The 21,081-nt window shown below is 42.2% G+C and overlaps 1 protein-coding gene across 2 annotated transcripts in view; it reads right to left on the bottom strand.

Moving 5' to 3' along the window:
* Positions 1-1,603: 1,603 nt before the first annotated feature.
* The window catches only part of SOS2 (SOS Ras/Rho guanine nucleotide exchange factor 2), a 56,021-nt gene continuing 36,543 nt past the window's right edge, over positions 1,604-21,081 (bottom strand). For both annotated transcript variants that reach the window (XM_074909025.1, XM_074909026.1), the window contains 13 exons: positions 19,756-19,837; positions 18,934-19,056; positions 15,388-15,491; positions 13,952-14,171; positions 12,887-13,006; positions 12,019-12,181; positions 10,802-10,919; positions 10,000-10,172; positions 7,826-7,942; positions 6,055-6,316; positions 5,049-5,090; positions 3,753-3,862; positions 1,604-3,380 (listed from right to left, as the gene is read on the bottom strand). In XM_074909025.1, the coding sequence (XP_074765126.1) occupies positions 2,871-3,380; positions 3,753-3,862; positions 5,049-5,090; positions 6,055-6,316; positions 7,826-7,942; positions 10,000-10,172; positions 10,802-10,919; positions 12,019-12,181; positions 12,887-13,006; positions 13,952-14,171; positions 15,388-15,491; positions 18,934-19,056; positions 19,756-19,837 (2,144 nt within the window). In that variant the 3' untranslated portion in view covers positions 1,604-2,870. The remainder of the gene's footprint in view (positions 3,381-3,752; positions 3,863-5,048; positions 5,091-6,054; positions 6,317-7,825; positions 7,943-9,999; positions 10,173-10,801; positions 10,920-12,018; positions 12,182-12,886; positions 13,007-13,951; positions 14,172-15,387; positions 15,492-18,933; positions 19,057-19,755; positions 19,838-21,081) is intronic.

The following is a 21,081-nucleotide window of genomic DNA, read 5'->3' as shown; positions in this document are numbered from 1 at the left end:
CATGGCAGAGGACGGGGCATGAAGGCCCACCAGGAACCAGTCATCTTTGCTGCCCAGAACATCCCCAGGTAGCAGCGAGAGGCTCTTGCAGGAATACCTACCCATGTCAGTGTTAATCTAACGGAGAACAACAACCAAGGCTTGAGATTTTGTTAACCGCATCACTATTTTTTCTAATCAAACCATTCTGGGCCCCGCTGAAAGTTAAATATTTCTTTTCCTCTGGCTTTGGTGTGGAATTTAGAACTGCTGCCCAAACTCACCCTTTCACGATCAGGTTTGAGTTAAAAGGAGGAAGCATTCGTTTCACAGCCCCCCAGGTACTTCTGTAGGCTGTCAACATAAAATGTAAGTTGGCACTTAAAAGGGCTGTTCTGAGACTGACATCCCTGTGCAGCATCATTTCAGGAATAACTCTAATAAACACACACTTCTGCTTCCACAAGTTTAAACTTAAAGTCTATCACATGCCAGAACCTCACAAAGGTCTCGCTGGAGGGAAGTACTTTGATATGTAGGGAAGCCATTACTGATCAGCAGATGCTCAGCTTAAAATGATCCAGTAAAGGCTTTGCTAAGTCAGGACTAAAATATAAAGCTGTGATATAGTTTAAAATGGGATATTGAAAATGCTTCTGGTCTAAGCACTCGTATAGGAAGGTATAAAGCTAACATCTCTATATTCTAAAATTTGGGAGAGGATTTTTTTCCCCTTCAACACCACAAAAAATGTAAAAGTCTGAAAAAATATTACTCATCTCGTTTAACAATAGCTGCTGGTGAGGACTTCAGACTTAATACAAGGAACTAAATAAAAAATTTCACTTGTTCAGCTTATTCTGCAGATCATTGGAACAGTGAAACCTGACAGCCTGCCTTTTCTATGTAGAGAGCATTGGGGGAGTACTTCACTGAACTGAATTTCACCATCAGATACAAATTGAAGAGTTCTTCCCAAATGTACAGAAAAGTTACGAGCTGCAGAGGAAAAACCATTATCAAGGCATTGTTCATTTCCTGCACTCCCAGTTCACGCAAATCTGGGACTTCTTGAACATTATTTTTGCAAAATGAAGCAGCTCTCCTTCATAAAGGGTCTTCTGCCCCTTGCACGAATAGATTCTACCCCTCTCTTCTTCCTCAGGAAGGAGCATGAAGGGGCAGGCAGTAGGAGGAGAATGTCCAAGAGACAGATGGCAAAATACATCTTCCCAGGAGAACAATCTTATCTCCTCTCCTTTTCCAGAGGGAATGCCGGAGATGGTGGGAGCAGTATAGACAGGCTGATGAAAAGCCAGAGTGTGACTTAGAAGCCTGAGCTGGTGCAGATCCCAGCACAGTGCTCTTCCTCCGGCCAGGAGCCAGAAAAAATGGAAACCACTTCTCCATCCCGAGGGGCCAAGGCATCCGATGGGTTAGGGAAAGGTTAAACTCCCGGGGAGCTGTTGTGTATCGGGCTCAACTGCCTTGAAGCTTCGCAGCCCAGCGGCAGACCGAAGGACGACCAGCAGCATGGAAAATTGTGGCATTTTGTATTGCCAAAGTTGTACTTAAATCCAACTCCCAACCTTGTCCTTACAAGGAACACGCACTGCTCAAGCTCTTAAAAATTAAGACTGGGGTGATTTATTAATCTTGTTAAGAACTCTGATACAAAGCACAGTAAAAGGCCACAGACCAGTAAATAAAATGTGGCTTCTGGCCACTTTATAAATGCTGCTACAGTACTACCAGTAAAACAGACTCACTCTCACACCAGTTCAAACAAGTAGTTCAACTGGCAAATAAAAGTTCCATTCACTTATCAGTTTAAAAAGTTTAATAAAGCTTTAAGTGTTTGCTGGTTTAAATGCTACCAATTTCCAAAATGGATTCACGATTAAGTTAAGTGAGATCTAAAGAAAGTTATTAGGTTTGGAAGGCAAGACTGTTCCTAAGCCAGAGGAAACACTTCTGACTGCATAAGATCGCAAGAGTAGCAGACTGTATTATAGGCCTCAAGTCACTTAAATTTATACAGGTTATTAGCATTATCTGTAAATATACAATATAAACAATTGTACATACATGGCATATAGCTTTGTTCTCCAGAACAGTAGACAACTCTTTAGCTTAAGACACCTTTGCCTACCAAAACAAAAAGGCACATCTGAACAAGATGCATGCTAAGTACTAGGGATCCTTTCCAATATCCAAGGCAATGTCCTTGTCGATCCTTTCTCAAAATAATCAAGACCAACTGAATATTTTGGTATTTAGATTCAAACCTGTTTTTCTTTTTCGTCTTCAGCAGCAAATCAATGGCAATTAAGACATGGCATGAAAATATTTGAGAACAGTAGCTGTCACTCACGAACCTCCAAGCTTACATGAAGTTCAAAAGGCAAGTGGCCAGAGGTTTAAAATCAGTAACACTGTATATCCTCGTGTTGGGTAATCACCCCGTTGTTCTTGGTTTTTAGTTAAAAAAGGCCACTAGTGCTCAAATTTGAAAAAATTCCACAGACGCACCTTTTTTTGGCTCAGTGCAATTAAATGATGTCAGTTTAAATTCATTTAGTGTAGTTTACAGTGCAAAAGATAGATTTTTTTTTGTGTGTGTGTATACTGGCATAACTGTCGGCACTGAGGAGGTGAAACAAGGCAATGCTGCTGATCACCTGAGGGTAATGCTGTCAAACAGACGCAGGCTAGAGTGTGTGGAGTCTTATTTTTCCAATTCAAACTTTTTTTTTTTTTCTCCGATCAGCAGCACTTTAAGAGCATAATTTGTGAAAGTAGTAAAATACACTGCCTTTTTTGAATAAATAAAAAAAAAAAAAGGAACTTTACAAATACTATTCCAGTGTCAATGACTACTATGGCTAAGGTCATTGAGGAGTTTCTGCATTTTCTAGCAAAGACAGTCTGTGCAAAGGAGGGTGGGAGAGCTCCCTTTTGTAAGTCTTTGGTGGCAGTTTTGGTAACTGAGGGCTCGAATTGTGCCGGGGAGGGACCGGGGGCGCCGGCGGGTGGACAAGGTTGTTGTGACTGGTGCTGATGACGCAGCAGCGGCGCAGCACCCTGGGAGAGGGTGTGCTGGGAGGGGTGCCGGGAGAGCTGGGGCCCGTGCTCGCCTCCCGGAACCACTCGGGATCTCTGTGCGAGCGTCCCACCGGCGGCGGCTGGAGGTTTAGGGGGCAGTTGATGAAGTGTTCGGGCGGCCGGAGCGGTACCGGTGGTGGAGTATCGGGAAGAGGGTCCCGGGGGGGTGGAGGAGGAGGGCTGTGCAGCGGCTGCTCGAAGGGGGTGGTGTAAGCAGGAGCACGAGGTTGTATCTTTGGAGGTGGCGGCTGCCGCGGTGGAATTGCTGGAGGATCGTCATCCGCCTTTAAACTTCCCTACAACATCACAGAGAAGATAACGTTGTAAGAAACATAGATGTTTAGATAAAATAATGTATCTTCAGACAGAAGATTCTCTTGATTTCTGCTGCTGGTGTGATCAGAAACATAATACTGGTGTAGCTGTGCCTTTGATCCGAATGTGCCACTGTGGTTCTGAATTAGCTAGCAGAAGTTTGGATGCTGGGAACCCGAAACTCCAAAAGGGCAAGGAGAGCACTGCGTTTACACCTGCGTGGCTAGGTGGTTCAGCTCCATGATCTTAGAGGTCTTTTCCAACCAAAAGATCTTAGAAGTCTTCTCCAACCCTAATTATTCTTTATGTTCCCTGATTTATAATCAAAGTTACTCAATATAGGACAGAAATACCTTAGCATTAGAAGCATCCTGATCCATCTTTTTTCGTGGCGGAAGTGGAGGAGGGTTTTGAGGCTCATCACTTAATTTAGGAAAGCTACCCCATGAGCTGAAGAAAGTCTCTGGAGAGAGAGAAATGCAGGTAATTTTACTGCTTGTGCCATATCTGAGGAACATATGCTAGAATACTAAGCCAAACTAGAAGCGACTCAAATAAGCAGATCTTTGTGCTCAACAGCAACACGAACCCTTAACCTCAGTCGTATGAAATTCTCATTCATTTCTTTAATCAGATATAGGCCTCACAAAGTGGTCTCCTGTTCCCAGTATCAAAGATACACATCAACAGTTAGCAGGCAATGCTAAAGGACAGAAAAATAAAGTGAACTCCTAGTGAGCACTTAAATAACTTCCTCTGCAATCCTCTCTCTATTGCAGAATTCACACACGCACACACACCCCTCGTTTACCACAGTGCCTGCGGTTTGCCCACATGCCTCAGTTACATGGAAGGTTTGTTCTCTCTGCCATATGGGTACACGTTCAAATTCAGAAATTTAGAGGCTTTGTTAACAGGTCTGCAACACTTCTAAAGCAGGGGAATTATACACTGAACAGATGAGATTAACTCTTACAGCGTTTTAGGACATTTCTAATCCCTCCTTTTTACAGAGACCAAAAAAAGAAATCCTCAAAGTTAAGAAACAACACAACCCCCCCAACCTGTATTTGTGACTTTTGTCACACGCTTTTTTTCCTTTTAGAAATGCACAGAACTTTGTATCAGTGCATTAGGTACCTGTGCTCTCCAGTTTGAAATTTTAAACACATTATGAAAAAGTCTATGTGCCTGTGTAATAACGGAGTAAATAGAGAAGTTGAAAACAGATTAATACAGGATATCACTCACAGCTGTGGTACAAAAAAGCCCCTCTTCTTTCCTAGCAATAGAATATATTCACTAAGTGGTAATGTGAAATTGTATTTTCACTAAGTGGTAATGTGAAATTATCAGACGGCTTAATTTGTAGCATTAGTCAAACAAAATAATCACCAAGGACATTCCAAACAGAGGCACAATCGTGCCAGAGGCTGGAGGGAAAATAAACCAAACTATACAGTTTTTACACTTCACAGACTGCTTTAGTTTTTTTATCTAAAACCTGTGCAAAAAATCCTCTATGAAAAACCCTAATGAACGCAGCCCCCGTTTTCATCCCAGATTTCAGATTTTAATTCCCATTCAGCTCTCCCAAAGCCAGAAAAAGCAGAGTTAAATGAAACACTTAACAGAATTATGATACTCACTTGACTGTGGCAAACTGACGGGAGCGAAGATGCTATTGTTACCTGTTAAATGAAAAATCAATTAAAGGCCTTCCAAACAACTGCACTACAGCAACATGCCTGTGTGTGAATGCCCCTAAGATCACGATACTCTCCAAGTTTATCTATTACTAACATGAATTAAAAACCTTCCTGTGTAAAAACATTCCTGAACCAGAGATTCTAAGTTATGCTGGGAATTAAACTTCATTATTCCACTCTGTCCTGACACTACCATGTTGTTGTTTGCTTCCTCTGTAGCCCAAACGCTCTCATAATTTACCATATAAAATTTTTTTGTCGTTTTTGCCCCCCCCCGGCTTAACCCACCTGCTGAGTCTGCAGCCCCCTTAGAGCAGAGCCAAGGCCTGCCAGGCGCTGCTTTTGAGCCTAAGGAGCTGCTCACAGCTACAGGCAGAGCTCACGAGCGTTATCAGCGCATCTGAACTAAGAGTGTTGGTTTTTTAATCAAGACTGCGTTTCGGAGCGAGTGTCCTGCCCATCCCTGCTTCTGGCGCTTCGGATCACATACAGACTGGTGGATTCCCTTCAAAGGAAATTAAACCAGAACCACTGAGGGGTGTTCAGTGCACAAGCCCACTCCAGAAACACCCACTGGTGCGGATGCCAGGCCCCTCGGCACCATTTCTCCTTACAGACGTGCCATACGTGGTAAAGCAGGCAGGAGTGCCTCATGGGGATGTCTCCCATAACAGACTGCCTCAGCTCCAGCAGGTAAAGAGACTGGAAATGTCACTTGTTCTTTAACTACTTACAGCAGGGATTTCCAAACCACAGTACACATTAACACTGACACAACTTCACAGTCCACAACTAAATTCTTAAGTGGTTGGTTTGGTTGTGGGTTTTTTTTGGTTTTGGTTTTTTTTGTTTGTTTGTTTTTTTAAAGTCTGGTGTATACCCCAATACATTTTGGAAGCCTGAGGGACAGCAGCAACAATTATTAAATCATACTGCACATTTTTACCATAAGAACTGTTGAGATCGATGTCTAAAAACACACTGAACTCTGAAGAAGCAGACACTGGTGGCGTAGACGGTGTGTTCGGAGAAGTTGGTGCCGATACTGTTGATTCATGCTCTGCCTCAGTGATTCTACTGAAACTTATCTTACTTGGTTCCTTTTCAAGTGGCAGTGGATGACTTCTCAAGGTGCCAGAGGTGGAGCCGTGTCTGCCGGTATTGGGCCTTATCCCAGGAGATTTCAGAGGGTATGTTGTTTTTCTAGGCTGGAGAAAGTAAAGCTGGTTAGTACTGCTAACATTTCAGATAGCAAAGCTGCCAAGTCTCTATGAGACCTTTTTTAAAAAGCACTTATCAAATATCAAATACACCTTAAAAAATGGTACAGCCTTTCTACAATTGGCTTGAGGTACAGTCTGTAGTTATCTATACAGCAGGACCCTACTGAAAAGTTACGGATGCAGCTTAATGCATTTTTTTCCCCCCAGCTTAATAATTTTTTTTTTTTTTTTTTTTTTTTTTCCCACAGCTATGATGAATCAAGTTTCAGATGCACACCAACCAGGACAAAACACCAGGAAGAACAAGTTACAACCTTGGGAAAAAGCAAGTTATTTTAAGTGCCCCCCTCCAGGCCTGCAAAAGAGCCTTGTAACAGCATCGTAGGAGAGGCTCTGTGCTTACACCACAGAAGGTCACCAGGCCCCTACACGCGTCCAAGGGCAAGGACGCGCTCAGACACACGTTGTCTACGTGCTCGGGGTTAGTCAGGACAAAATTCTTACACACACATTACTGGTGTGAATGAAAAAAGCCTCATTAGACTCAGGTGTAACACAGCACAGATCAAAGCTGGTTCTTTGAAGATGAATTATGTTCCAATCCTACAGGGGTAGGCATGACTCTACCACATTAGAGTACCCGGAACGGGACTTTCCTGAAACTCCAAGAAGAATGTCTAGTTTGGAAATCATGAACCATAAAGAATTCATACCCAGTTGACCAAGACTGGCAGCACGAATTATCTATTTTTAGAAAACATTTTAGAGAAATTACTGTAAGCAGCGTTTTTGCAACAGTAATTTCTGTTGTTTTCTTGCTGTATTTGTAGTATCATCTCACTCATTTCTCTAACATGTGATTGCTAAAATGATTTAGAGCTCTCCCAAAAATTAGATGTCTCCAGCTACTGAGAAGCACAATTACAATGTATAAAACCCCAGTGCTGTACAGAGCAATCTTTTGGCTTAAAATGAATGCTGGGCTCCAGTAGCTATTTTTTAAAAAAGACAAAATTGCTGCTCCTTTGAATTGAAATATATTTTGTCAACAAGAAGGCCGCACCTTGTCAATTCTTCAATTTTTGCAACAATGCAAAATATTTAGAGCCAAACAGAAATTAACCTTTACTTAAAGAAAATGTAACACATTAATTATGTGTAAAATCCATATTTCAATTAATATTTTATCAGGTTTCTTGATAGTGTGAAATAAGAAATGTTATTACGTATTCTATCAAATGGCTGTATGGTAAGAAACTCAAATTTAAATAGTAATATTTTAGGCTTTGGGGAAAAAAAATGTTAATTCTAAAATAAGCCAAAGGTAGTATGTTTGAGTAGCAAAAAATATCTGAAATAAAAGTATTTTTAAATCAAGTTTTGCTGAAAAATAATCTGATGATACATAATTCTGAAGGAAGTATATATGGCATATTGAGTTAATTTTTTTTTCACAGTGGACTTCAGCTATTTAGTCTGCAGGACAAGACTTACAAATCTGGGTGGTTGCTTGCAGTTTCGAGGTTCAATTTCTAATGACTTGTTGAACAAATAATCTGTAAACTCCTTTTCTGGTATCTTCCCCATAGGATTGAGATTTTCAAAGAATTTCTAAAGGAAACAAGAATCAATAATATTTAAAAAATAAGCACATACACAGAATTTTAATGAAATGCTTATAAGCCGCTGATTTCAATCCTTGCTTTTCACTACTGTGAAGCTTATTTCCAGGAAAAACCTGAGACGGTGGCGGAAGCGAAGGCTGTGCTAGTGCTGTCTCTCAGAGGTGCTCTGGAGGTGATGAGTTGACTACGAAGCCCAGGATGGGATGGAGGACAAAAGCAGGAGGTCAGAGGCAGGGACAGAGCACAGGACCGGGCTCCCTGAACACCCGGCGGTCCCGCTTAGCTGCTCCTGCTGCAGCTGGTGTCTCTGCGTGGTGAGCCACAGCGTTTCCACCCCTGCTTTCTGCAGCACCAATCCTGCCCTCCCTTGAGCTGAACGTACTTCCTTGGCTTATCAACACTGAAAATCTAAAGCCTTTCCAGACATGGCCACAGCAATTAAACAGGCAACACAAAAACCATGTTAAACAGCAGTATTATTGCCTGTTTAATTTTTCACGTAACCCACTTCTCTGTTGCTTCCTGCCCGCTGCTGAGATGGAGAGCTGTCCATGCTGCTGTTTTCTGGAATTAGCCCTGCGATTGGGAAGTGCTGGGTACTTAAAGCTACGCTTGTCCATCATTATTGCCTCCATAAAAAAACACCTACCTACAGTTACACGGCTCATTGCTGTTTCAGCATTTAAATACCTTCAAATCATCCGGGATTCACTAGCCTTTGTCTTAGGTAAGTAACTACTTGAGCATCCTCTCGTTTCTAAAGGTAACGCTGGTGGACACTGGTGCATCCCCACATCTGCTTAGCGCCTGCCGTGCTGAACAGTGGTGGGTGTTTGTGCTGAACGACACATGAGCTTCAAGAAGGCCAAGTGCCAGGTCCTGCCCTTGGGCCACAACACCCCCCTGCATGGCTACAGGCTCGGGGAGGGGCGGCTGGAGCTGTCTGGAGGAGAAGGGTCTGGGGGTTCTCACTGACAAGCAGCTGAACAGGAACCAGCAGCGTGCCCGGGTGGCCAAGAAAGCCAACGGCCTCCTGGCTTGGATTAGAACTAGTGTGAGCAGCAGGAGCAGGGAGGTGACAGTCCCCCTGTGCTCGGCACTGGGGAGGCCACACCTGGAGGGTTGTGTCCAGGTTTGGGCACCCCAACACAAGAGATCTCGAGGGGCTGGAGCGAGGGCAGAGGAGGGCAACGAGGCTGGGGAAGGGCTGGAGAATCAATCCTGTGAGGAGCCAGGGAAGGAGCTGGGAGTGTTCAGTGTGAGGAGGAGGAGGCTGAGGGGAGCCCTCATCCCTCTCTGCAGCTCCTGACAGGACATTGCAGAGAGGCTGGGGCTGGGCTCTGCTCCCAGGGGATCAGGGACAGGACAAGAGGGAACGGCTGGAAACTGCCACAGGGGAGGGTCAGGCTGGGCAGGAGGAGAAAATGTTTCCCAGCAAGAGTGGTCCGAGAGTGGAATAGGCTGCCCAGGGAGGGGGGAGTCCCCATCCCTGGGGGGGTTTCAGGGCCGTTGGGATGAGCTGTGGGGGGATGTGGGGTAGGGGAGAACTTTGTAGAGTCGGGCTGAGGGTTGGACTCGGTGATCCCGAGGGGCTTTTCCAACCTGAATGATTCTGTGATTCTGTCTGCAGGGCCAGGAGGGTTCTGTCAGAGGTGCTGTTACAGAATGTCGGAAGGACAAAGTGCACTAGGCATGTACAGAGCATTTTAGGTGAAAGGCAACTGTTTTTTCTTCCAAAAGTTCTGCTGTTTAGTCAGTATGTCTTACTCATTCTGTTTTATTGCTAAAAATTCTCTCTGAGACCAGCCTGCAGAACCATCAGGGATGAACAAGACCTGGGACATGGAATCCAAACAAGTAAATCCCCACTTCTGGCCAGTCCTTTGCAGTGGTACTTCGTTGTCTACCAGCTGCTGTTCCCCCCTCTTCTGATGGCCACTTTCATGCAAGATTAGGTCTAGTACTAGAAGACTGTCATTTTTTTGTTGTGTACATTCTTTTCCCTCTCCTACCCTCAAAACAAATAACTTAACATGTGATTACCCGAATTTCTGGCTCTATCCGTAAACAGTAAGGCTGGTTTTGATACTGCTGAATTTCTCCTGTAATTTCAGCCACTTTTCTCCTCTTACTGAAGTTAATTAATTCTTTCCCTTGTCTTTTAAGGAAGTCAGGATTCCCTTCTTCTGTCTTCAAAATATTTGTTAGGTATATTCCTGATAAAAAGAGAAGTATTTATTGAATTTCATTTTCATTCCAAGGGCAGATTTCATGCTTTCTAATGAATGATGGAAAAGTCTGAGCACATTTAGACCATTCCCTTTCACTCCAACAGTTTACTGACTGCCAAGAATGAATCAAGTTTGCATTTTACATCGGAACAATTTATCACTGAAGTTAAGATGTTTTATCTCCTTCACATGAGTTTCTGAGTTAGGCAAAAACCATCTTCAGGTCATTGCCATAAACAGATCACCGATGTGGAGGCGGTGCTAAACAAAGTAAGGTAATATTCATACCAGTATAATACCAGTAATCTGTATACTAAACTAGAAAAATAAATTTTACATGAAAGACACTACATCTTTTATCTTATCTAGTGGAAGGTGTCCCTGCCCATGGCAAGTGGTTGGAACTAGATGATCTTTAAGGTCCCTTCCAACCCAAACCATTCTATGAAGTCTAAAAACATTACAAACCTAGGAGGTCTAAAGTCACATGTTATATTAAGTTTTTTAGAGTTAAACACAACCTTGAACACTTTAAACAATAGTAACACATCTGCATCAAACTCAGCTTAAGACTGACAATGCACACAGGATTAGCTGGCCCCGGTGTTACTTACCAAAGAAAGGCACACAGGGTGGATTGATTGACTTGAGCTTAGCTAGATACTTTTTAAAATGATCTTGACTTAATTCTACTGCTTCATCCAAAACTCTTTTTTTTCTTTCCTGTAGTGCCTAAGTGATCAAAGAAAAAAATAGGGATGCAAATCTTCTCAATAGCACAGTTAGCAAAACCAAGGCAATTCCCTAGTTCTCTTAGCAAAACTTAGGAAGTGAAATTCAGATTTGAAAGAACCTCTTTTGTAAATGGTTTGCTCTGGACACAGCACTATCAGACCACTTTAGTCATGTGAATGATGAGGCTACTGTAAACAGACTATTATTTTGTCTATCAACTTACAAGTATCATGCTGGTCTTTAATAAAAATTAAACATTTAATTTGGAATTTAACTTGAAATCTTCATACTGCCTTTCAAAGACATATAAAACTCAAAACATTTTATTCATACTTCCTTTTCTGTTTTAGTCAAGGCAGCCTTTGCTGCCAAATCCTAGGCAATTCTTTCCTTGGCAAGTGAAAAATGGAATCGCTACTTGTGTAGTAGCCTCTCTTCCTACCGTCCACCTAAACCATTTCAGCAGCTATTTGTTTGTGCCTCTGACAGTCTGAATTTTCTGAGACTCAGCCAAGAGAAGTTCTTGTGATCAGTCAAAAATCCAAGTTTTAGCTATCCCCTCCCCATGCCCTTCTACCCTCATTTCCTGCGTTAGTAGGAAATGCTGTTCAAGTGTTCCAGTCCAGGGTTCTCAGCCCTGGGATCCTCCTCTTCATACCCATAGAACTCTGGACTGAAGCGGCAGGTTTTTCATAAGGGTCATTTGGATGAGATGTTGGGGGATGTGGTGTAGGGGAAAACCTTGTAGAGTAGGGTTGATGGTTGGGCTTGATGATCCCAAGGGTCTTTTCCAACCTGAATGATTCTGTTATTTCAGACAGGTAAATGAACAACAACCAAATGGCCACAGCATTTCCACTTTTTGGGCTGAATACACGTAAGAAAAAATCTGCTGAAAAACTCCACTTGCCTTTACAAACCCTTTGGGACACCCAGCCCATCTCGTTTTCTCATAAGTAACTTTGAACATTTCACACTTTTCTTCACTGAAAGCAAGTGTGATAGGAATACTATAGATTTCACCTCAGAAGGGCGTGAGATACTTTTCTGTATTCTGATTTTTTTTTTTCCCCCAAGAGCAATGCCCAAAACGTACCTCAAACGTGTGATCTAGTCTGTACACGGACACAGAGTTCATTGCACTGACGATCTCCAAAACACCATTGAAATTATTCAGATCTTGAAAAACTTGCAGGATTTCTATAATCCTGCTCAGCACAGCCACTCGCTCTTCAAAGTTCTCCGTTTCCACTATGCACCTAATCAAAAGCCATAATTTGAGAAACACTGATAAATAAAATCTGACATTTTGCTAGCTACAAACCCAAAATTTTCCAAGCAAAAGCTGTACAGTACATCCAGTGTGCACACTTTGGCTCTCTTACATAAATTTGTACTTGAGATTCTTGAAACATGTCTTACATATGTTCAAGTTGGAAAGCAAGAAAGGTTTTGGCATATCCTGTAAACCAATAAAGCAAACCTCAAGCACGATCCAGGGTAAGCAGGGTGACTCTCATGCCTCTGTCTCTCCATTTTAAACTCACTAGGTACAGACACACAATCTGCAGCACTGGCCATGCCCTCAGAAGTACATGGTCATCTCACACGAGAAGGGAGAGAGACTGAGACAAGGGGACAGACCCGACTGCTTTCACCAGAGATGCAGAAAAGCGGTGCTGAGTCCCGCACTGCCTTCAGCACCTTTTGATGTACTGTACAAATGCAAGCAAGGTTTGTGCTGACCAAGTGGATGTAACTGGAAAAAAAAAATTATCTTCCAGTCCCAGGAAGAGGGAGCATATGCGATTAGCATGGCACGCACCCTTGACCCAAAACCTGAAATTACTGTGATACTCTACAGCAATCTCCAGATTCAAGGCAACAGAAATCAAATAGAAAAATGCTTCTTTCTGAAGTTCAGCAGGAGTTAATGCCACTACACTATCACCACCTGTACTTACTTTTCAAACCAAAGAGTAAGGTTTGTAGTATGACGAATCATTTTCAATAGATTTGGGGAGTTAATTTCCTTATCTTCTTTAGTCCACACGCTACCAACGAGTTCAGAAGGCTGTACTGCCCTGATAATGACAAAACAAGATGCAGAAGAATGCTCAATACAAACAATAATTGTATGTTCTGCGTTTGCATTAAAAGATTATTTCTTCCCTTAATCACGACTTGATATTTCACAAATACAATCCAATCTAATCTGCTGCAAAACAGTTGCTTAAAATAAGTTTTTGGCGAGTATTTGAGTACAGAAAGAAATATATTTTTATCTTAATTGAAACTGGCATTTTTGAATAAGTATTTTCAGATAAGAAAGTCACAAAGGAGTAAGTTTAATTTCCTGAAAGCATGAGAAAGCAACTTAAAGACAGTTACAATTTTAAAATAGGAAGCTGAAGTACTTTCAGCAACCTGCTGGAAAAGTGGCCTATTTCAACAGAAACCCTGCTGTCACTGAAGCACAAAAGGATGCTTCACCTTCAAGTTTTGTAGGACCTTAAAGAATTTCTACCCAGCAAAACCTAGCTCTCACATCAAGGCTAGCTCTATTTATTAGAGGTAGGAAACAGGGGAGTATGTATGGTACCAGACTAAAAAAGCTCTTCAGGATCAGATGAGAGGACCCTGACGTACCAGGGCTATGGGTATTGCACAGAACACCCAGGCCTCTGCTGTGCAGCTATGAAAGAGGAGCAGAGACAATCATGTTCTCTTTTTATGCTGTGACAAGCCTTTCTTATTAATGTAACATTAGGTTTGCTTTTAACAAGGAGACAATGCAGTTATTATCTACTCGTAATATTTCAGTGTCCTTCCCGTACTTACGTTGTCAGAAGTCTGATACAGAGATGAAAAAACTTCTTTTTTTTTTGCCTTGCGTATTTTGATAGCAAACAGAAAGCAAGAAAACCTTTTTCCATTAACTCTAAAAGTCAAGAGGACATACTGTTGACTGATTCTACGAATTAGGACTTTTTCTTCCTCAAATAATCTGAAAAAGAATCAATCCCTACCTGTAAAGGTCAGACTCAAGGAGTGTCAGCTGTCGAGCAATTTCTATGGGATGCAGAGTCATGAGGTCCAGCATTTCGCTGTGCCCAACGCGCCAAATGTGCCACTCGATGGGGGGAGGCGGGCTCTCAAAGGTGATGTTGTGACTAATTCCATTTGCTTGAGCTTTCTTCCTCTTGATGATTTTAGCAATTGATTCCACCCACTTCTTCATGGATTTTCCTGCAAAACAAAAACCGTAAAAAACCCTCCTTTTTTAATACCATCTTAAATGACTTCTCATCATTTAATAAAACCAATCCCCTCCAATATTGTACATACACTCAAAATTCTGCATTTCTGCATGCAAATTAATTAGGTTTGTAGTTCCCTATTTTTTTTTTTCTTCTTCTGAGTTCTCGCACCTGTATCAGTCAACAAATAGACAGATGCAAACAAATTTTTGGGTGCCCAGTTGTGCTTAACCACATCTACTGACAGTTTCTGAGTAGAAGAAAAGTGACCCTGTATAAACTGTATTTTACTTTTTCCCCCCAGTTGCAACCATCTTTACTTTGACTGCTAGCTTCATCTACTTAAAGGAAAACTAAAAATTAAACAAGCTTCAAGTGAGACCGTTGCACCATGCCGTACTAGTGCACTGCAGAACAAAAAGATGAGAGAAATACATGTTTACAATGTCAGTCCAACATTTACAGTACACAAAATAGGGGACAAGATGGACAGTACCTTCAGCAGGTCAAGCAAATAGCTTTCAAGGGACTAACCAAAATTGAATTATTCCTCTCTGGTCAGCAACAGTTAGCATGAAGACCTCTGCAAAAGAAACTACTGTTCTCTAAGTTTCTCTCAGAATTATATTGCCCAACGTATAGTCTGGCAATCTGAAAAGTAAAGTCTAGAATTGCCAGGATAATGATTAAAATAGCTGTTGCCCTCCACACAGGCTGCCAAAAAATGCGCTAGTTTGTAAGGGATTGCTCCAGAGGAAGCGATACCCAGGGGGTCAAGTATCCTCTCCTAAAAGGATAATGATTTTCAGCTGGAACTTTCAATAAATGGGAAAAGAAGATAATGGGAAAAAAACCTAATCTCTGTAACCAATGTGGAAGGAATTCTCTACGAATACAACACAGGGAGGAGGAAGGTGACAGTCTGAATTCTAACAGCTCTATTGTAGAGTCAGCCAAGGATGAACATTACTGTCTAGAAGTAAATACACTGAAGGTAAATATCATAAAGCTTGAAGTAATCTTTGGTAGTTGTTTAGGCTCCAGGCCAAAGCTTGCTCACGTAAAGGAGAGTCTCAAACAGCGCAATTAAAGGCATTAAAATTACTCATGTGTGTAAAGATATTCTCATGCCTAAAAACTGCCAGGATTAGACCAGAAGGTTGTACCAAAATGTGGAAAAACAACAGGACCACCAGTTGCCATACCTCTTACACTGGAAATAAATGTCTCCAATCTCTCTAGTAACTCCGGATCTCTTTCAAAATCGTAAAAATGGTGCTCTACCCAGTGACGAAAAACATTTAATATTCTGAGGAAGGAGAGAAGAAATAAATCATTATGTTTTGTCTTTAAGGACTTCCATGTAAATGCTGAGTGAAACACGATTCTACAAAACCTGAGTTACAGATTCATGTGGTGATGACTATCAAATACATACAGACAGAGAGGCAGAACAAAGACTAAGCATGGCACCAATGACCACAGAAGTCCCCAGGTGTTTAAAACTTAATTTTATAGTCCTAGCAAATAGTTTGGTGGCTTTTTAAAATCTTATATAAAGAATGCTAGCACTGAGGTGATTTCAGAAGAGGAAAAAACTTATCAAAATCAGATAAAACTAGCATTTTTAATTTAATTTTCTGATCATTTATTTTTAACTAGAAAAACTAATTAGGATCCCCCATTTGATAAGAAACAAATTTGTAACAGTTTCTTTCACATACACAAATTTCAGCTCAGAAGTTGTTGCAAATGCCCTACTGCCCTACTTCCACAACTTTTTAATTACATAAAGGACTGTACTAGATCCTGTACTTCCTTTAAGGATAACACTAAACTTTCTCACCTCTAAAAGTGAACTACAACTGCTCTTCTGCCTTCTGCTCTTTGGGTGTAACAGAATAAAAAAATAGTTTTGCCTCTTTTTCAGGTAAACAGGTTGAGCTTGTGCCTCAACACTTTTGATTTATCGGGGTGCACCGTATTGCCTTACCTGAAGGACAAGCAAACATCTCCTACATCAACTAGTACAACGTATTTTCCCTGTGCCAATGGGACGGGATGATGGGGTTAACAGAGAGCCCACATACCCAGAGATGGTGACAGTGAGACGTGGTCACTCCTGCCCCATTGCCTTTGTGGAAGAGGCTCAGCTGTATGCAGAGTGCTGCTGAACTCCCCGACTCTTTGCAGCTCAGGATGTTAAATTAAGCTAGTGCTAATTGTGTCCCAGACCACTGTTTGGGGTGGCTCAGCCCTGTAGAGTCCGGGCAGGAACATCTGGGAGGGACAGGGCAGACAACTGATGGTAATCTGCCAGTCTGTTGTGAGTCACAGCACTGGAGAAGTTGGCTGGTTTAGCTTAGTCAAATGAAAGGTGCACTACGTGAACACACGGAGAATTAAATAGTTCTCCCCAGTGTGTAAGTTAAAGAATAACGTGAAAGAATGGCTACTCAAACAGATCATTTAGGCTGGAAATTAATGACACCGTCAAAAGGGATGATGTTTTGAAACAAATTGCCAACAGCAGTAATACAGGATCTTATCTGATCAATCTTTGCCTTTGAGATATCATGGCAGTAATACCGAAAAAGCAAGAAGGATTGCCTGCTTCTGCTTGACTGCAATTCCAGCTTAGCACCTCCTCTTTCTCATCACCTCACATGCATTTTGCCTAGTCAAAGCCATTACTGTTTCCACACCTGTGCACTGCACAGCATGTCTACAGCATTTTCTGAGATAGAGAGTAAGCACTGGGGAGGGAAAAAAGGAAGGGAGGGAGGGATAAGCATCTTCACATTCTCCACCTTCTTCCCAAAGCTCAGATCTCTCTGTAGTAGAGGTTAATGTTATTACCAATACTGGCATTTAGAAAGTTCTGCGCATTATCAACCTAACAGCTCAAATTCAGGCATTTATTTTCAGCTGTAAGACAGTTCAGAGTTTCAAGCTACTAGAAACATGTGGTGTCTCCTAGAAACATGTAGTATCACTGAAATTCAAAGAGTGGCTATAAGCCATAGAAGGGTGTGTGCTTAGCAGCTTTAAACCACGTGTCTCATCAAGCAGGCACCAGTAAGTAGACTCAGCTCACCAACCACAGCAAAGAGTAAAATAATATATATATACTACTTATAATTTTAAAAAATTAGACAGCAAAGAGTAGCTGTCATGATAAGAGGTATCCTCATCTCTCCAACAAGGAAAGAAACCAGAAACCAAAACCAAAAACCCTGGAAACTCTGAAACAGGGCACAGGTTTCCAACAGCTCAAACATAACACATGAAGACAAAAAGTACTAAATTGATTTTGGAAATTAATAGCAAGAAACATGGTTAATTGGTGCCTCAAACTTTTCTACAGGTTCCAGTTCACTGGTAACCCCTCGACCTGCTCAGCTGTGGCAGTCAGCAGTGCTGCAGGATTTGTACCACACGAAGGGGCACTGTGAGGAGGTCCCCAAGAGACTTCCAGCCTAGCTAGGAGAGGAGGCTATAAAAACGGCAACAAAAGCAGTACAACGATATTTAAACTCTTGAGCCAGTTATGTCACAAAAGCCCATTCTGTGTGAGTTTCTACGAAGGGCTCTACAGGCACCTATGTGGATAGATGCAGAAGCAGTTACCAGAAAACAGCAAGCTGAAATCAGAAGTGTGTGCTGAGAGGCAGCGTGTGAAGCTCTCCCCAAGGCCTGGTAACTCTGGAGACCAGCGGTCCTGCTGAACCCACAGCAGCTGATAAACTGAGAACACCAAGGGCCTGATAAATCCGTACAAGGCCCTGGGCACACACAAGTGTGAAGGTTACGCTGAGGTTGTGTAACTTTGGCTACATCCAAAAGGTGGTAGGAGCTATTTCTCGACAAACATTACGGTATTACACACACACTTGTATTTTTTAGATATATGCACACAGGGGCCTGATGAAAATGGGACTGCTAAGTGACTTTCTGAACACCTACCTTGAAGATACAGGCATGTCAGTATGACCTTTCATTTTGAGTAAAGGGCTGTTGCTCCAAATAGGCAACTGTGAACAACTGTGTGTGGTAAGGCAAAAACTGAGGGTTCCGTGCATATGGTTATCACCCATTAATAGCAACATCTGGATGCTACTAATAAAAACAGTTTAACGAATAAAAGTTGTTCTGGCAAATATTGGTTGTGATCTGTGTCTCCTCCTGACTTGATCCCCTTTCAGGGAAACAATTAGCCTCATTCATGCTAGAAATGCTTAATTATTCCCCAAGTTAGCTTGGTCAGCAAGACCTTGAAGATTCACTGCAGCCCCTTTCAATGTGCAGTACAGACAAGAGTCTCCCTGTCTGTGGGCAAATATATCAACGGGGCTGGGAAAGGGAGTAAAATACCAGCAGGGCTGAAAAAAATGGAAACAGAGAAACTATCTTCATAGGGTCTGTTAACAAGGAACCCATTCAAAATGCAGTCAGAAGCATTTTCAGTTATACATCTCACCCACACCCGCTTTCCATAGCGGCCGTACAACGTTCTTGTGGGTGGTGATCACAGCTGCGAGCGGCAGAGAACCCAAGTACAGTTGCAACAACAACAGAAGTCAGTATGACTAATCAGAACACAGTTTGGGATATTAGTCTGGTTGCAGACAGTGATAAATCCCTACTTGAGAGCACAGCAGTCTCCCAAAGAGATTACCGTCTCTGGGATCACCATGTAATCAGTAGACTAAAATCTGGCTTTAAAAGAACAAATTTAAAAGCAAATCCACCTGAGTTGTACTGGCTGGACATATTCCTTGCGAAATCGTTTCAGGTCTGCACTGATAGGCTGCTCTCCTTTCTCGATTGCCAGTCTGTCTGCTTCAGTCGGCTCAGGCTCTGGGATTTCAAACCTATGAATACAAGAACCAAAAAACCGATGACAATTAAGATAAAACACAAACCCTTTACGTAGGGCATGAAGAGCTACTGCATTTAAAAAAAAAAAAAAAAATGCAGCGCAGTGAAACTCAAGCACTCATCTAATATCCAGTTTGCCTGGAATTCCCTCCTCCCCTGGCTAGGTACTGCCTACACACCCAGCTCTTGCCCAGTAATTCGCTAGTTCTCTGGTCATCACAAGATGTCTAGACTAAGGATAGAATGTTTTTAACTACCTGCTAGCTTGATTAAGTGAAGATTAGAAGAAAGCTTAAGAGCGGTGTTATCACACCGTATTAAAATGCTGTTTACATGAAGAGTCTGTGCCTTTCACACAAACTGCTCAGAACATTTCCGTTCTTATTTGCATTGAGACTTTGGCATACTCAAATACACTCTCACGATCAAGTTAAGCAGTTCAAAACGGTACCACCCCCAAGCTGAGGCACACCAAGCGCTCTAGCCAACACTTAATTTACATAACTAATTGAACAAACCGGGAAAAGGAAGCTTGCATTAAAAACCTGCATCGCTGTATCCCATTTTAGAAATTACTGCTTTATGAATTTCACTAAAACACGTGCCACACGGCCCTGAGAACCTGAGAAGAAAAGGAGCAGGTAAATACACAAAGCCTTTCAATGTCTTCAGAAAGGGTGACCGCTGCTTACCTTTCTATCAGTAAACTCAGCAGTTCCTGGGGCTTGCAAAAGGAGCGGTACGTTGTAAGGAAAGTACGTACAAAATTAGGATCTGTAAAGACAGAACAAGAAAATGATGGAGTAGTTTTTAACCCAGTTGCAAAATATCAGATATAAAATACACATATACTCACAGAAAAAGTTTAAAGTGCAGAAAATACACTAAGGTTTTAAGTCAAGCACTGTAATTTGAAAAGTACCAGAAATTATACTGCTTGTGAAATTTTCATTTAGTTCTTCGATGCATTTCCCCTGTAAAAGTATTCAACTGCACATACTTTGTTCTCTCAAAAACTGTGTCTCGGTCTTGGCATGCAGAATGGCTTGCACTCCCTGAAATGTGCAGCTATCCCATGGTTTCATAAAGACAAAGAAAACACGACAGAACTAGGCTGTCTATTCTTTTGACATCAAAAATACCTATTACCACCTCGACAAAATGTTCGTCTTACCTGTTCTTAAAAAATCTCCAGCAGTGGGGACTGCACTTAAAAATGTTCTTAAAAAATCTCCAGCCCCAGCACTGCAGCACACAACTACCCTCTGCAGAGCAGCCAGCAGGGAAAACACGACAAGCAGCAGAGGCCTGACGAAGCAAATACCTGCAGCAGCTCCAGCCCTTTCCATCTCCACAAGCCACCACACCTCCCTTCTGCTGCTGCTCACCGCTGCGGTAGGTGTGTTACCACGAGCCGGGCCTGTCCGCAAGCTACCACGTGTTTTATTGGACCCACTCTGCTATATTAAAAAGTATTAAAGGAAAAATATTGTTCCCTTAATCTCTTGTAATTCCACTCTCTCATACAGAGTTTCTCTGGTTGTGAATAAGCGAGCTGATAAATAAATCACTTTACTGCGAGCCACGGAGGGTCAGCATCTGGTCCTAACCCCGACATCCCTGCAGCAGACCCCTCACAAGGTGGTATGCAGCAGCTTCCAGAGCTGCCTGGGAGCAAATCAATGCTGAAATATAGGGAAACCAGGCCTACAGAAGTGCATGCATATCTGCTCTCTCAGAAGCCTGGATTTGGGGTTGTTGGGAGGTTTTTTCTTGCTATTCTGTCAGTAGTCTCCAATCTGTCAGCATCAGGGGCAGGTAGCTCACACCAGCAGTCTTCAACATGTGGGCAGTGAATGTCTTCCAATAAGCCCACAAAAGATTAAGAGAAACAACTGCTTTTAAGAAGGCTTAACCTCTCTGCAGAGCACTGCTCAACATTTTTAAGGGATCCATACATAGGAACGTGCTTGCAAGCTAAAAGTAATAGCGCTCTCATTCTGTGATAATGCTGCTGA

Source organism: Athene noctua, chromosome 6 (assembly GCF_965140245.1).
Source record: "Athene noctua chromosome 6, bAthNoc1.hap1.1, whole genome shotgun sequence".
NCBI classification, from domain to species: Eukaryota; Metazoa; Chordata; class Aves; order Strigiformes; family Strigidae; genus Athene; species Athene noctua.
The sequence above is the reverse complement of the archived record's forward strand: the minus strand, read 5'-3'. Positions and strand labels throughout refer to the sequence as shown.